Genomic DNA, 15,733 nt, shown 5'->3' with positions numbered 1-15,733 from the left:
GTAGGGTAACAAGGGAACGTGTTCAGTGCAGATCAGTGAGTAAGCCTTTACTTTAAGACTTAGTGGCTCAAAATAATTTTCTCTAGAGGTTCTCTGGGCTCAGCTGTGTGGTTCTCATTTGGGATCTCTCATGAGGTTACTGTCAGATGGCAGCTAAGTTTGATGTCATCTGAAGGCATGACTGGGCTGAACGTCCAAGGTATCATCTTTACTCATTTCAGCAGGGCTAGCTGGAACAGCTGGGGGCTGACTGAGCCTGTTGGTCTCTTCAAGTGACTAGCCTGAGCTTCCCTCACAGCATGGTGGTCTCAGGGTAGGTGGGCTTTTTAGATGGACGTTGGCTTGGCAAATATTCCAAGAGATCCAGGAAGAACCTGCAAGGATTCTTAAGCTCTAGACTTGGGAAGTCATGAAGTATCATTTCTGTTGAATTCTGTTGGGCAAAAAGTAAGTTTCAGGTCATTCCAGATTCAAGAGGAGGAGATGTCATAGGGACAGATACAGGGAGACATGGGTCATAGTGGGGTAGGGGTGGTGAGGAAGCATCTTTCCAGAGTAGCTACCAGACTTGCTATATTACTGTGGGCAAATAACCTCTCTGTACTTCAGTCTCTTATATAAAATGCAATAATAGCTCCTGTCTCATAGTGCTTTTGTGAAGAGCAAATGAGTTAATAATACATGGAAAGCACTTACCAATGTACTATATATAGTATTACTGTAGTGCCTAAGGCATTTGACTGCTAACCAGAAGGCTGGTGGTTCAAACCCACCAGCCACTCTTTGGAAGGAAGGTTGGGCAATCTACTTCCATAGTGATACTGCCTTGGAAACCCAAGGAGGGGTTGCTATGAGTCAGATCTGACTCGACAGCAGTGAGAGTTGAGTATTATTATTACTACTCAAAACAGTAAAGAGCAAACCTTTTCTTGGATTAATAGCTGTATCCCAATGTCTATTAAATGTCTTCTGATATATTGTTTATGATTTTTTCTATATGTAAAGTAAGAGAAGTACCCTTCTCACAATCAAAAAGTCCAGCCAGATTTGAAGGCTGGGTAAAAGCAGTCATTTTTCATGATCAACTGTGCATTTAAAATATTAAAAAAACCTAAAAATAGCTGTTAGGGCCTGGCAAATGCCACTCTGAGTCATGGTGATGACATGCTCACACCAGGGCCAGAGGGAGCAACGCTTGTGGTGTGGAATTTCCCATGGCACCAGCGGAAAAGAAGCCACGAATGTGTTTGTTAGCAAACTTCCCTGAAACAAAAAGAAACCAGGATTTCCTGCTAGAAGACTAAGAAGTGAGTGATGTCCCAGAACCTCACAACTCAATTTCAGACCGGCCTTAGCAATAACCAGAAAACAGGATCTGTCAACAAATCACTGGGAGTCAGCCACAGCCCTTGAGGATGGACATTGTTCTGTTGCTGCCAAATTCAAACAAAGCCTAGAGACAGGTCATTGAGCTCAAACTCTAAATATAAAAATGGCTTCATTATCTGAGCCTGTTGACATAGGTTCTATTCTACAGAATTCTCTGACCATGCCATCCTCTACTTCATATCCTTGGGCATTCGGTCCTGTGTTCAGGACAAAACCCAATCTCTTGCCATGTGTGCCCACCCCCTACATATCCATATTCCAGCCACTTGTACAATTTGTGTGCCCCCAAAGGGCCCAGAGCTCATACATATTTTTCTACCTCTGCACATACTTTTTCTGCTATCTAGAAGAGAATAAAAATAGTATGTGTAGCCATGGTTATCTTCCCCTTGACTTTGTGCCAGGTAGACACTGTGGTGAGAACTTCACATCATCATCTCACTTATTTCTCACCCTGTTCTAGAAAGCCTTGGCATTGTTGGTCAGTGAATTTGTCCATTTGTCTTGGGAGGTTATGATTAAGAAAAGCCTCTTCACAAGGACTGATCAGTGGAATAGAATTGAGAGTCTAGAAATAAATCTTCCCGTTTATAGCCAATTTATTTTTGACAAAGTTACTAAGATAATTAAATGGAGGAAAGACTAGTTTTTCAATAAATAGTACTGAGACAAGGGGATCTCCACATGCAAAAGAATGAAGTTGGACCCTTTCTTGATTCTCTAGTGCTGCTATAATAGAAATACCACAAATGTATGGCTGTAACAAACAGGGATTTATTCTTTTACAGGTTAGGAGGCTAGAAGTCAGAGTTCAAAGTGACAGCTATAGAGGCTGGATGAAGGCCCCTTGACCTTGGCTTCAGCTCTGCTTCTTGCTCCTGGCCTGCAGAGCTGGAGATGTCTCTTAACTTAGGCAGGTGCTGGTGGCTGAGGCTGACAAACTCAAGGTCGACAAGTATGATAGCACAATGCCAAGTTTAGCAAGCAACACGGCAGGCTACTTGTTGAAATCCAGAAACAGTCTTGAGATTGGCAGACAACATGGCAGGCCACTGATGACTCGGCCAAATGCAGGATCCAGATATGCCAAGAAGCTCAGAGATCTTTCTCAAAGCTTCTCCTTATATACTGGAAGCAGACCACACCTCTAAGACAGCTACTCAGCTGCTTACAGAAGATTCCACCATGGAGTTGATTACGACTCTTATCATGGGGAGTAACAACATCCAGCTGTCCAGATACTCAAAACCAGACCCAGCCAAGTTGACACATAAGTGTAACTACCACAGACCCCTATCTCACACCATAAATAACAATTAATTCAAAATGGATCATAGACTTAAATGCAAGAGCTAAAACTATAAAACTCATAGAGAAAAATATGGGAGAAAATTTTCATGATCTTGGGTTAGGCAAAGCCTTCTCAGATATGACATTAAAAGCCCAAGTGACAGAAGAAAAATTAAATTGAACTTCATCAAAACAAACAAAAAAAATTTGTGTTTCAAAGGACATTGTTAAGAAAGTTATAGGACAATCCAAAGAATGGAAGAAAGTATTTGCAAACCATGTATCTGACTTATATCTAGAATATATAAAAAACTGTTACAACTCAACAGTAAAAAGACAAAACAATTAAAAGTTGAGTAAAGGAACAGCATAGACATTGCTTCAAAGGGGATATGCAAATGACCAATAAGCACATGAAAACATGTTTAACATCATTAGCCATTAGAGAAATGCAAACCAAAACCACAATGAGACACCATTTTGCACCTGCTAGGATGGCTATAATAAATATACATAACAACAAGTGTTGGTGAAGAAGTGGAGAAAAACACTACTGGTGGGAATGCAAAATGATGCAGCCACTTTGGAAAATAGTCTGGCAAGAGGTTAAATACTGAGTTATCATGTGACCTAGCAATTCTACTCCCACATATATACCCAAGATAATTGAAAATGTACCCTCACACAAAAATGTGGACATAAACATTCATAGCCACTATTCATTATAGTCACAAAACTGAAAACAACCACATGTCTATCAATTGATGAATGTGTTGTTGTTAGTTGCTGTTGAGTTGGTTCTGACTCCTGGTCACCCCATGTGTAGGGCAAACAGTTAAGTGCGTGACTGCCAGAGGAAAGGCTGGTGGTGTGACCCTGGAAGGCCTGGAAATCTGATTCCAAAAGGTCACAGTTTTGTGAACCCTATGGAGCAGTTCTACTCTTCACACATGGGGTTGCCATGAAAACTGATGAATAGATCAATAAAATGTGGCATGTCCATACAATGGATTATTATTTAGCATAAAAAGGAATAAATTACTGATACATGCTACAACATGGATGAACCTTAAAAACATCATGCTAAATGAAAGAAGCCAAACACAAAAGCCACATGTATGATTCTCAGAATAGGAGTTGGGGAGTGACTGCTAATGTGATAAGGTTTCTTTCTGAGGTGATGAAAATGTTCTAAAATTGATTGTGGTGATAGTTGCACAACTGCATAAATATACTAAAAAAACAATGAATTATACACTTGGGAAAAAAAAAGAGAAAGAATATAAAGCCAAAAAGAGAAAAAAATCTCCTTCTTTCAGCAGTTTTGCTGACTGTTTCATACCCCCTATGCCTGGGGACTGACAGGGTCCTCCTGCTCACTGCACATCTTGATAGAACTCATGTAACTTCCAGGGTATGGATTGGCTTGTTTGCTTGTCTGTCTACCCCACCTGAGTGTGGATGCCCTGGGCAGGCCCTGTGTCTCAGTCATTTTGAATCCTGGCATTTAGGACAGCCTTGACACCCAGTAGATGCTAACTACACATGCGTGTTAAATGACTACTCTCTAGCATGCCCCTAATATTCCCTATTTCTTTTCACACCATCACTTCTAAAACAAAGAAATACCAAAATGTTAATACACACACATATGGGCATTTACTCTGGGCACTATTCTCTGCTTTCTATGTGCTCACTTACTTAACAACCTAATGCACTATTATTACTCCCATTTTATAGGAAGATTACAATTTCCCCAAGGTCACATGGTTAGTAAATGGCTGAGATGATTTTAACCCAGGGAGCCCAATGCTATTGCCTGTGCTCTTCCCCCTATATTATATAGCATAGGCTCTGGGGGCCTCAACTCCTTGATTGGACCAAGGAAACTAATTGGTTTGATTCTCAGAAACTCTTAATAAAATTCATCGCTTACATCTACAGTCCTTGGACTAGGCTGGCCAACTTAACCACTGCTCCACCTCCCCTCATGGCCTTCTGTTTGCTTCTAAGTTTCTTTTGTTCTCAGGTCTCTTGGCGCTTCTTAGCAGGGTTTTTGCTGCTGTTGAACCTGACTATCATCTTGCTTCAGGCCTGCTCTGTCTTTCAGGAGAAAAGATGCATCCCTCCCTGTGTATGTGTGCGTGCTTTCCTCTCAGGCCCTTCTCCTAACCAAGGCTGAGAGAAGTCATTCTTACCTGGGTATCTCTAATGTTCTCTTCCTTTCCTGAGCAGTCTTCAAAATCCAGTCTTTTGTCTTTTAAGTTGAAAAACTTGTCAAATAGGAGTATTTGTACTTCCCTGATTATGGTTTGCTTTAGCTTTTCTTATTTTCTTCTGCATCTGTATTAATCACAGGTTGGATTTCCATCCCGTCTCCTAGGCCTGTTGTTTCATTTGACATAATCATGTTTGAGAACTTTAGCTGTGTGGGCAGACCTTTCATGTTTACCTGTCAGTATTCAGATGTCTTTCTTTATTCTTGAAGGCTTTCCTTAATGTTGGAGTCACCGGATGTTGCAAATGGTTAACAAACTTTCAGCTGCTAACTGGAAGTTTGGAGGCTTGAGTCCATCCAGAGGCACCATCGAAGAAAGACCTGGTGATCTCCTTCCAAAAAATCTGCCATTAAAACCCCCTGGAGCACAGTTCTACTCTGACACACATGGGGTACCATGAGTCAGAATTGACTCCATGGCAACTGGTTAGTTACTTAATGCTGCCAGAGATGACCTAAGTGATGCTTATCCATAACTGTTAAAATGTTAATGACTTTGAAGCTTATATTATTGTCAGTATAGTTAGAGCCTCCCAGTTTCATGAATTGCTATTGTCTATTGCTTTTACTAGGAAGGCATTTTCTGCCCTTTTCACCATCTTCTCAGTTTTGATCACTGCATTATAATGAATAGGCTGGAACTAATAGAGAGAGAGGCTTAAATGTCAGAAGGAGAAACACTCAAATTTTCATTTAACAAGCTGTTGGGCCTGGTAGAACGGATAGACCTATGGCACAATTCATATCAAGAGTTTATTTTTTTTTCTTCTATAGTTATTTACATTTTTTAAAGGGAAAAATCGTATTATTTTGTTACCAAAGTTAAGTCTATTGAAGGCTGTACAAAATATCATAATCTAAAGAAACTGCAGGAATAATTATTTGTTGCTAAAACTGCACCTTCAATGCTTATATACTTAACAGATGGACAAGTACAGCAGAGGCCATGTGAGAATTTTTCATGCTCCCTCATTAGAGAGGATGTTATGATTGGAGCCAGACCCTAGAGGTCTGTACCAAGTAGCTGAGAACACACTGTGGTCACGCTGAGCCCAGGAATAAATCTCAGATTATGTTTAGGTTCAGCATGAGATAGGCAGTATTTCAGGAAGAAAACAGCTCAGGAGCCAGATGAATAAGAGATCAATCAGGGATGAAAATAAAGATGTGCCAAGGAGCTCTGGTAGCATAGTAGATGAAGCATTTGGCTGCTAACCAGAAGGTCAGCAGTTCAAACCCATCAGCCACTCTGCAGAAGGAAGATGGGACAATCTACTTCCATAAAGATTTACCCAATGGGGGTTCACTATGAGTTGGAATCAGCTCAAAAGCAGTGAGTTTGGTTTTTGAGTTTTGGTGTGAGTGTGCTCACTCTTCCCATTACTAGAATCAAAAGTCTCAAAACTTTTGGATAACATGGATAACATCCACGTTATCAAGGATGAATGGATGTTCTGAAGAGTGAACCAACGATTATAAAGATGGCAGAGGATGGACAACACTTCATTCTGTTATACACAAGGTCACCATGAGTTGGAGTTCACTTGACAGCAACTAATGACAGTAACAGCACTGTTAGCAATAGTTTAAGCTGAAAGAGTTTACAAATAAAATCTATTCTTTGGAGTAACTGTGTTGAAAATGTCAGCTGAGTGAGCCAACCACCAGTTGTGCCACATGTGTCATACGAGTACCGAGCTTGGGAGCCCTGACCACCACTGGTCATGAGTCATTGAAGCTGTCCTTTCTTACCAGCTGCTGTGTCCATCAGGGTGGCAGGTACTAGCTGGCTGGCTTGAATTGTCCATGCTATTTCTGTGCATAGGATGTGAGTAAGTACATGCTATGGTAAGTCAGACAAGGATATGAGTCAGAGTTATAAAGAACTTTAAAGAGTTAAAACAAACAAACAAAAGAAATCCCACAAAAACTAAAACCGAGCTTCAAAGCATACTGAAAACATCATGCCATGCTTCCCTATGACTGTAAAGGACCTACAGCTTGAAGAACACTTAATACTTAACAAGCTTAGGACAAACAGAAAAATATAGATGATTAGAACTGGCCAAAGGACTTCCAATGAAAAGAAATAGAAACGAAAAAAATCTAGAGATCTTAAAATTTAGAGGTAAAAAAACAGATTTATTACCAGGACCACATATTTCTCTAGCATACTTCAGTCAAACATACAGACGTGAGATGTGGATAGCTTGGAAGAGCTGTGGAACATGGATGGATTTGCTTTTTAAAATAAAACATCTTATATGTAGAGCAATTTTACCAGGGCTGAATTAATGGTCCTAAACTGGGTCTCAAAAACAAAAACAAACAAAAAAAACACAACTATTGGCACTGAGAAGATACACAAATAAGATGACCACCTGTAGCTCTGTTTGTAAAAGTGAAAACTATTAACAACCAAAGTATCCACAAATCAGTTAAATACATTATGTTGTGTCCCTATGGAACACACACACACACAAGAAACCAAACTCACTGCTGTTGAGTCAGATCCGACTCACAGTGACCCTTCCTTAGGTTTCCAAGACAGTATCACTACGGAAGTAGATTGCCCAACCTCCTTCCGAGGAGTGGCTGGTGGGTTTGAACAGCCAGCCTTCTGGTTAGCAGTCAAGTGCCTTAGGCACTAACTGCTTTTCTATTTAAAATGACATGTAAGGAAGTCTCTAAGGAGACAGTTGTTGTTGCTGTTGTTATTTGCCATCAAGTCGGACCTGATTCATAGCGACCCTTCCTTGGGTTTCCAAGGCAGCATCACTACGAAGTAGGTTGCCCAAGGAGACAGAGGAAACACTTTATAATTGTTATTTGTGACAGATTTTTTTTAATGTCCATATTCATTGCTTGCATCCTTTATAACACATCTTTATTACTTTTATAAGTGAAAATAACGAAGCTATTTATAAGAGAGGAGAATAGTATTAGCCTGGCTCCTGTCACTGCAATGTTCTCAAAGGCCTTGGGGTGGCCTGATGGCATCAGTCCTGCCCTGTATGGCACTTCCGGGGCTTGTTTTAACAGTGTAGGCCCAGATGGCAAGTGCTGGGAGGGGCAGCCACATGGTGAGCTAAGCTCTCTGTGAGTCCATGGAGGCAGGAGAGTTGGTATTGCTAAAATGCCACAAGAAAGGAGGGCTTATGGCCTAGGAGTCCATGGGTCATGCAAAGGTAAAATGCTCAGCACTTAATGAAAAGTTGGAGATTTGAGTCCACCCAAGTTGCCATGGAAGAAAGGCCTGGTGATCTACTCCTAAAAAAATCAACTTTATCACGGGACCCTTACTTTCTAGCTCCCAGGCATGTCTCTGTGGCTGTGAAACTGTACTTCTGAGAGGTGGGGGAGTTCACTGCCTGGCCATAACCCATGGCCCTAACCCCAGATAGGTTGCTGCTCAACTTCATCATGCCAGCATTTCTCATACATTGTTGTACTGACTTGCTATTCAAGGGGTTGTGGAGTGTTGTCAGTGAGAACAGCAACAGATCTGCTCCATCTCCCTCTCAGCAAAGCCTTCCTGAACCAGCCTGTGTTTCAAGATCTGGGGGGGAAGGGAATTGCCTGATCTGTCTCTGTGACTACAGGAATCCATCCTAAAGCCCTTCCAGTCAGAGTCTCTTCTCCTTAAGTAACTTGTGTCCTCCAGGAGGGGGTGAGGTGGATAGCAGGGCCATCTGCCTAACCACACTACAAAGATCTGAAAGGGCTGTTGCTTCAGCCTTGCCTTTTGAAGGCTAAAGCAGCCCAGACATCACTGATCTTTACAAAATGCTTTCTATGCTTCGTAGTGCTTCTCTGAAGGCCCTTCTGGTCTGATTTTTCCCACCCTAGAGCTTCCCTTAGCCATTCCTACTCATACTTCAGATCCTCCCTCAAATGTTGCTTCCTTGGGGAGCCTTTCGTAGCATCCCAAGGTTCCCTCCCATCACACACTGAGACATGAGCCAACATCTCATAGTGCTTATCCCAGTTCTCATGTTTTATTTAATCACATGATAGCTTGATTAAAGTCCATCTTCTTCAATATAACATAAGCTCCTTGAGGGCAGAAACGGCACCTGTTTTTGCTGCATCCCAGGGTGGGCATCAGTGGCTGGTACAAAGTAGGTATCCAATAAAGGCTTACACAAGGAGAGAATGCAGCAAAGCTTACTCGGTGGAACATATGCCAACAGGAAGGAAGGAAAAGGCAGCTGGGAGAGGCTTCTCTCCCTTGCTGTAACTGGTTTGCTTCCTTTATTTTTTGTCATATGTGTTCAACTGAACAGTCAGCAAAGGGTATGTCATGTCTTCTGGGGACACTTATAACCTGAAGATTTATCTGAAATGGTCATTAATAGTAGATGACAATGTGTAAAGGAATTACGAGGTTATGGCTACAACTCTGGGAAGTTTCTCAGTTGAAATGGCAGAACCTTTGATGCTATCACCTCTTGGCTGTTTCTTGGGGGCCATTTAGCTCTGGACTCTTGGGCTACTCAAGGATGCTGTGGGTACCCTGGGCAATGGCTGCATGGTAAGATGGACAGAACACAACTGGAGACAGAAATCCACTGCTAACATCAGAGAGAGACCCAGACAGCATTGGGAGAGGGATGAGATGTGGGACGGGTGGGCCACTGACCTCGGCTGATGCGTTGCTTTTCCCCAGACAGGATGCCGGGGCTGTCGATGATGCTGATGCTCTTCAGGACCTGGTTGGGCAGCTGGGAGCACATGAATCTGGAAGAAACAGATCAGAGGTAGATTCAGAAACATGCATCACAGAGTGCTCTAACTGCAGAGTTCCTTGGCTCTTGGGCATTACAAATGTCATCTGTGAAATGGAGTCTGGATGTGACTGACACAGGGAACAGACACTGGTGCATGGGAGGTGTGGGAGGGTGCACTGGGATCTACTGCTGCCTGCCGCCAGATCCCTTTCTGTTAATTTTGATTTTAGCTATCATGTATTGAAGGCGCCCTGGTTAGGTGCTTGCCTGCTAACCAAAAGGTCAGTGGTTTGAACCCACCAGTGGCTCTGTGGGAGAAAGGGACCAGTGATCTGTTCCCATAAAGATTAAAGCCTAGAAAATCCTATGAGGCAGTTCCACTCTGTCCTGTAAGGGTTACTATGAGTCGGAATCAACTTGACGACACTCAACAACAAGCATGTGTTGAACATTTTGGTATTTTACAACCATCATCATATCATTTGATCTTCACATTATCCTCACAAGGAAGAAACTACTAATTAATTTCAGAACACAAAGATCTTCAGAGAGGTTGTGTAACTTGCTCAGAGTCTCAGAGCTAGGCCTTAAACCCAGGTTAGCCCCAACTTTTCTATTCCCTCTTCCATGCTGTTCCTTGCCAAAACAGCCTGGTCTTCTGCTCTCAGGGAACCCCATGCTTCCTTTGGGGTACACTGTCCCCTGAGCTGGAGTATCCCATACTCTTTATCTAGTCTCTGCCTACTCCATGAGAGCTAGATGTACTGGGCCCTATTTTCACTGTCTGATGCCCCAGGGACTCAGCATCTAGCTTGGTGCCCACTTTGACATCAGGCTCACGGTGGGGCAGGCACCTGTGTGCAATTCCCCAAATCCTCCAGGTGTGCAGGAGTTCTGGGACTGTCCTAAGAGTGAGTGAAGGGGCCAGGGCTGGGGGAGGGGGCTCTGGAGAGCATCTCCAGGCCCCCTTCCCCATCTATCCCTTCCTGATACCATCTCCTTGCTCTCATTCTGACCTTCCCCTGTGGTTCCAGTCAGCTGCCCCCATCTGCCCCACAGGAAGCAGAGTAGTGTGGGAGGAAAATTCTTACCTGTGGGTCAGCAGCCCTGTTTTAGGTTCAGCTCAGGCTTTGGCAATAACTTCCTGTGGAACACCAGACAAGGGCTTCCCCACTCTGGGCTCAGTTCTCTTGTGTGTAAAATGAGACATTTGAACCAGCGATTGGTGATGTCTTTTTTAGCTTTAACCTTGTGTAGCTCTGTAAGTAACAGAGGGAAACACTTTCCTACTTCCACTCCCAGCCACAGAGCCTGCCTTGGTCTTTGTTAATCACTGTATACATTTTAAGGTGGAAGCTATAGAGTACCTCTCCTTTTCCTGTATTTAAATGGTGAACTTCTATCTCTGTGTGGGAGAAGCCTGAAAATATGTGGTAAAAGCTCAATCATTCCATTCAGTGGGACTGGAGGGGATTACTCAGAAAGTAAATATGCTGGGAATGCAGGCCAGGGAGGCCTACCCGGCCTCCTCTGTGTACATGTGGACAGTACGGCAGGGTGGGGGGCACAGCACCATGGCAGGGGTAAGCACCCCAGAGTAAGAGGTGCAATTACTGACATTTCAAAATAATTTTCTTTGAAGGTGCTCAGGATAAGTTTGTCACACATTCTTTTCTACATTTTCTAATGAGCCCTGGAAGTTGTAAAATAATATATTATGATCATTATGCAGCTGGAAAATGGAAGCACAAAGCATTTATGACATCTTGAGGTCACCCAACTAACACATGGCTGGCTATGGCTGGCTGGAGACTACAATCTAATATTTCTAATGTCAGTGGAGCAGAACTCATAACATTAAAAATAAAGGTCAAGTTAATTGAAATGAAGCCCCTCATTTCTGATTTTCTGGTCCCTTTGGCACATCTAACCTTTGAATAAACCCTACTGTCCAACACTGGGCAGATGAGCAAGAAAAAGTACCTATGGGCCACTAAGCAGCAGTCTTTCTAAGTGTACAGAGGAAGAGCACCCTAACTTAATTCTCTAGAATTGGGCTAGACACAGAGTTCTGAGCACATCATGGGAGATCACATTTCTAGTCAGTAATGATCTGGCCTGTTATCCCAGGGCTGTTGTTGTTATGTGCCGTCGAGTCATCCCGACTCATAGCGACCCCTCCTTGGGTTTCCAAGGCAGTATCACTACGGAAGTAGGATTGCCCAACCTTCCTTCCCAGGGCTAGCCTTTTTATATATAAGGAGCTCTGGTGGTGCTGTGGTTAAGGCATTGGGCTGCTAACCAAATGGTCAGTGGTTCAAACCCATTATCACTCTGTGGGAGATGAGGAGGCTGTCTGCTTCTGTAAAGATTTACAGCCTTGGAAACCCTTTGGGGGTCTGAGTTGCAATCAACTCACTGGAAGTGGGTTTTTAAAATCTTTTTTATTAGGCAGTCCAAGGCATTTGGCATTGCTGAGAAAGTTGCAAGTACATGAAACAATTTTTACACAAACTGTTATTCTGGAGAGGTTGATCTTCCTCCCAAATCACAAGTTTGCACTCAATATCAAGTTTTCCAAAACACAAAACCCCTGGATTCTAACAGAGGGATTCAAAATTTATAAACTGTTCCCTCCCTCTGTGGAAAGTGACAACACTTCAACACCCCACAGGCCTCCTGCCCAACAGCAGAGGCAAAATGCATGAGCCACAAACCAGATGGAGCCAGATGTGGTGATGTCATACAAAGGAGTGAGCCAAGGGACCAAAAAGGACAACTTCCAAGAAGAGGAGAAGACAGAGGAGAGAGAAGTTCTTTGGGGGCACTGGGAAAAGAGTTGTACGTGCAAACTCCACTCTATAAAAGAGTATCGAGCACAGAGCACAAGTAAGCATACAGACCCCACATGGGCACAGCTCCCACTCAAAGGGTTAGAACTATACAGCAATGTTTGCAGGAAAAAACTCTAATGTTGCAACAATCGGGTCTTACTTTCATGCTTTAAGAAAGGAAGCTGAATAGCAGGGTTCTTTTGTATGTCACAGTTGGCCTTAAGTCAGGCCTTCCCAGCTTATGTGTTTCTGCTGAAACGTTTCCAAGCAGAGATTTGCCGTCCCGAGATGGAGTTCCAGCACCTTCCCTGGAGTAGTTAACATGAAGGGTGTTTATTTGAGGCTTCTGCACTTCACATTAAACATGCAGACATATTGCTGTTAAACCCAGGAGACTTACCATAGCCTTCTTCTTTTAAATACACGTATGTGAGTTGTTTTCCTCTGCTTTTATTTTCTATTGTGGTGAAATACATATAACAAAATTTGCCATTTTTCAACCATAAGCTTTTATGAAGTGTCTCCCTCCCCAAATGCTGACCTGACACATTTCATTTTCTGAAATAAAATGAGGGGATTAGGGTAGGAGACCAAGATCCTACACTAAACTTATACTTCATGTCACCTCCACATCCAAGGAAGGTTCAGGAGGAGCAGAAATGGGAGGATCAAGTAATGGTCTGGGCTGTAAGGCCTTAGGGAATTTGCCAAGACTTTGCCACACAGTAAAACAAGGGGATAAGTAGAATAGATGACTTGAAAAATTTCGCAAATGTCAAAATTCTAATTCAATGATCAAAAAATTATTTTAACTAGGCTTTTAATATAACCAGGTAGTATCTTAATAGTGATTTGGATTTCCAAACAATGAGCGATAGCTGTAATAGTTACAGTAATACTAAAATAACATAGACATTTACTGAGCACTTACTATGTGTCCAAGTACTATTCTAAGCATGTTCCTTGCACATTAACTAATTTAATATTCACCACAACCTCAGAGGCAGTGGCTGTGAACTGCCAATTTACAAAGGAGGAAACTGGGACATAGTGGGGTCATGGACCATAACCTGCCAAGTCACCTGGCTGATTAAGTGATGAAGCTGGGATGCTAACCTGGCAGCTCTGACTCCAGGTTCCAACCCACTAGGCTACTCCTATCATTCCATGCATTTGAACCCTGTGATGTACCTTTAGTTTACATAGAAGGCAATATCCTAAAGCAAATAAAGGAGTGATGATTCATAGACCTGGATTTTTTTCCTCTTCAGTTGCTGTGGAGTCAACCATGTGTGTGAGTGGAACTGTGCTCCATGCGGTTTTCACTGGCTGATTTTTCAGAAGTAGATCATCAGGACTTTCTTCCAAGGTACCTCTGAGTGGACTTGAACCTCCAACCTTTTGGTTAGCAGCTAAGCCCGTTTGTCCCACCTAGGGAAGGTGCTTTCTTGTGTAGCTTGTTCTCCATCTACTGGAAGGTCAAGCACAGAACAGGAGGCAGAAGATCTGGGCTCTAGGCCCATCTCCTGTTCACCACCATGAGACCTTGTGAGGCCTCTGAACTTCTCTGAGGACTCCCAGGTTTGTCATTGTTGTTGGGTGTCACTGAGTTGATTCTGACTCACAGCAACCCCATGTGACGTTGTAGAATTTCTCCATAGTGCTTCCTAGGCTGTAATCTCTGCAGGAGCAGATCACCAGGTCTGTCTCCTGCAGAGATGCTAGGTGGGTTCCAACTGCCAACCCTTTGGTTAGCAGCTGAGTACTTAACCCACTGCACCACCATGGCTCCTTAAGTTTGTCATTAGGTTCAAATAAACCTCAATGCATAGTGAAGAGAGTGTAGAGCTGTTTCGAAGCACTTGCTATGATGCTTATTGACTATTTTATTGATGAGGAGAGGGGGACCAAAGAGATTACATAACTTCCTAAATTTGCACAGTAAATAGGACACTATATACAAAAAGACAAATAAACTGTGAAGCAAATCAAGGTGGGGATACTTATTATTACATAATCCTACCAGAAATATCCAATCCTCGGTTGCCCAGGAGGAATTTAATTTCACATCCAGACTATGTAAAAGCCCACGTGTTCTGGTTACCTAGTGCCGCTCTGACAAGAATATACCACAAATGGGATGGCCTTAACAAATAGAAGTTTATTCTCTTACAGTTTGGAGGCTTTAAGTCCAAGTTCAAAGTGCCAAGCTCTAGGGGCTGGGTGAAAGCCCCTCAACCTTGGGCTTCAGTTCTGCCTCCAGCACCCGGCCCACTGAAGCTAGAGGCTTTTCTTCACTTAGACAGCTGCTGGCTGCTGGGGCTGCCAAACCCAAGGTTGACAAATAACAACGCACAGTCCTGATATTACCAAATCACAAGGCAGGCCATTAACTTAAGTCCTTTGTAAGTCCCAAGGTCGGCAGAGCATGGCAGGCTGCTGAACAATGACACGGCTACATGCAGGGTTCAAGGTGTCATAAGCTCGAGACCATTCCCAAGGCTTCTCCTTATATACAGGAAGCAGATCACATCCCAAAGGCAGCTACTCAGCTGCTTGTGGTAGATCCCACCATGGAGCTGACTGCCAGTCTCATCAGAATAACTACCACCAGCTGCCCAGCCACTCAACCAGGTCTAGCCAAGTTGACACACAAACATAACCATCACACCACGGTTAACCCTTAGGTTAAACCTTATGAGGTGGCTATTTTTATAGGTAACTAATGGCTATATATTGGCAGTTTCATATGGTTCACCCTAAATATGTAATTTCAGAAATCTAGCCTCTCCTAAAGTCCACAATGCAGCCAGTCAGAGGGAGGTCTGCCTGAGTCCAGGGAGGGAAGCTGGTTTTCTAGAATGTCAGGACCAGGAATGCAGAGGCAGATGCCAATGAAGAACAATGGCTTAATACCTGGGAGCCACTACAAATCCCAAGGTTAAAGATTAATGAGAAAAGCTGCATCAAGTTTATTATGGATAAATGCACCATAAAAAAGTCCAACCCCTCAGATTAAACAAAACAACTTTGCTGTTAAACCAAGAGCCTATTTTCCTTAACTCCCACAGTTTAATTAGCTGGTAGAACCAACATCTGGCTGCACTGACACTGTACTTGCATTAAGTTAGTTTTTTTTTTTTTAATTTTCATTTGGACCTAAGTGACTATGAAATACTCAAAACAAAATAAGTACAGTTAAAAAACCTCAT

At 42.8% G+C, this 15,733-nt stretch overlaps 1 protein-coding gene across 1 annotated transcript in view; it reads right to left on the bottom strand.

Moving 5' to 3' along the window:
• EHD4 (EH domain containing 4) overlaps positions 1-15,733 on the bottom strand; it is a 122,235-nt gene that overhangs the window by 59,550 nt on the left and 46,952 nt on the right. The window contains exon 3 of the mRNA XM_007935289.2: positions 9,600-9,697. Coding sequence (XP_007933480.1) covers positions 9,600-9,697 — 98 coding nt within the window. The remainder of the gene's footprint in view (positions 1-9,599; positions 9,698-15,733) is intronic.

This window comes from Orycteropus afer, unplaced genomic scaffold (assembly GCF_000298275.1).
Source record: "Orycteropus afer afer isolate SDZICR_OR568_19922 unplaced genomic scaffold, OryAfe1.0 scaffold00026, whole genome shotgun sequence".
In the NCBI taxonomy this organism is placed as follows: Eukaryota; Metazoa; Chordata; class Mammalia; order Tubulidentata; family Orycteropodidae; genus Orycteropus; species Orycteropus afer.
This window is presented reverse-complemented; position numbering and strand designations above follow the sequence as displayed.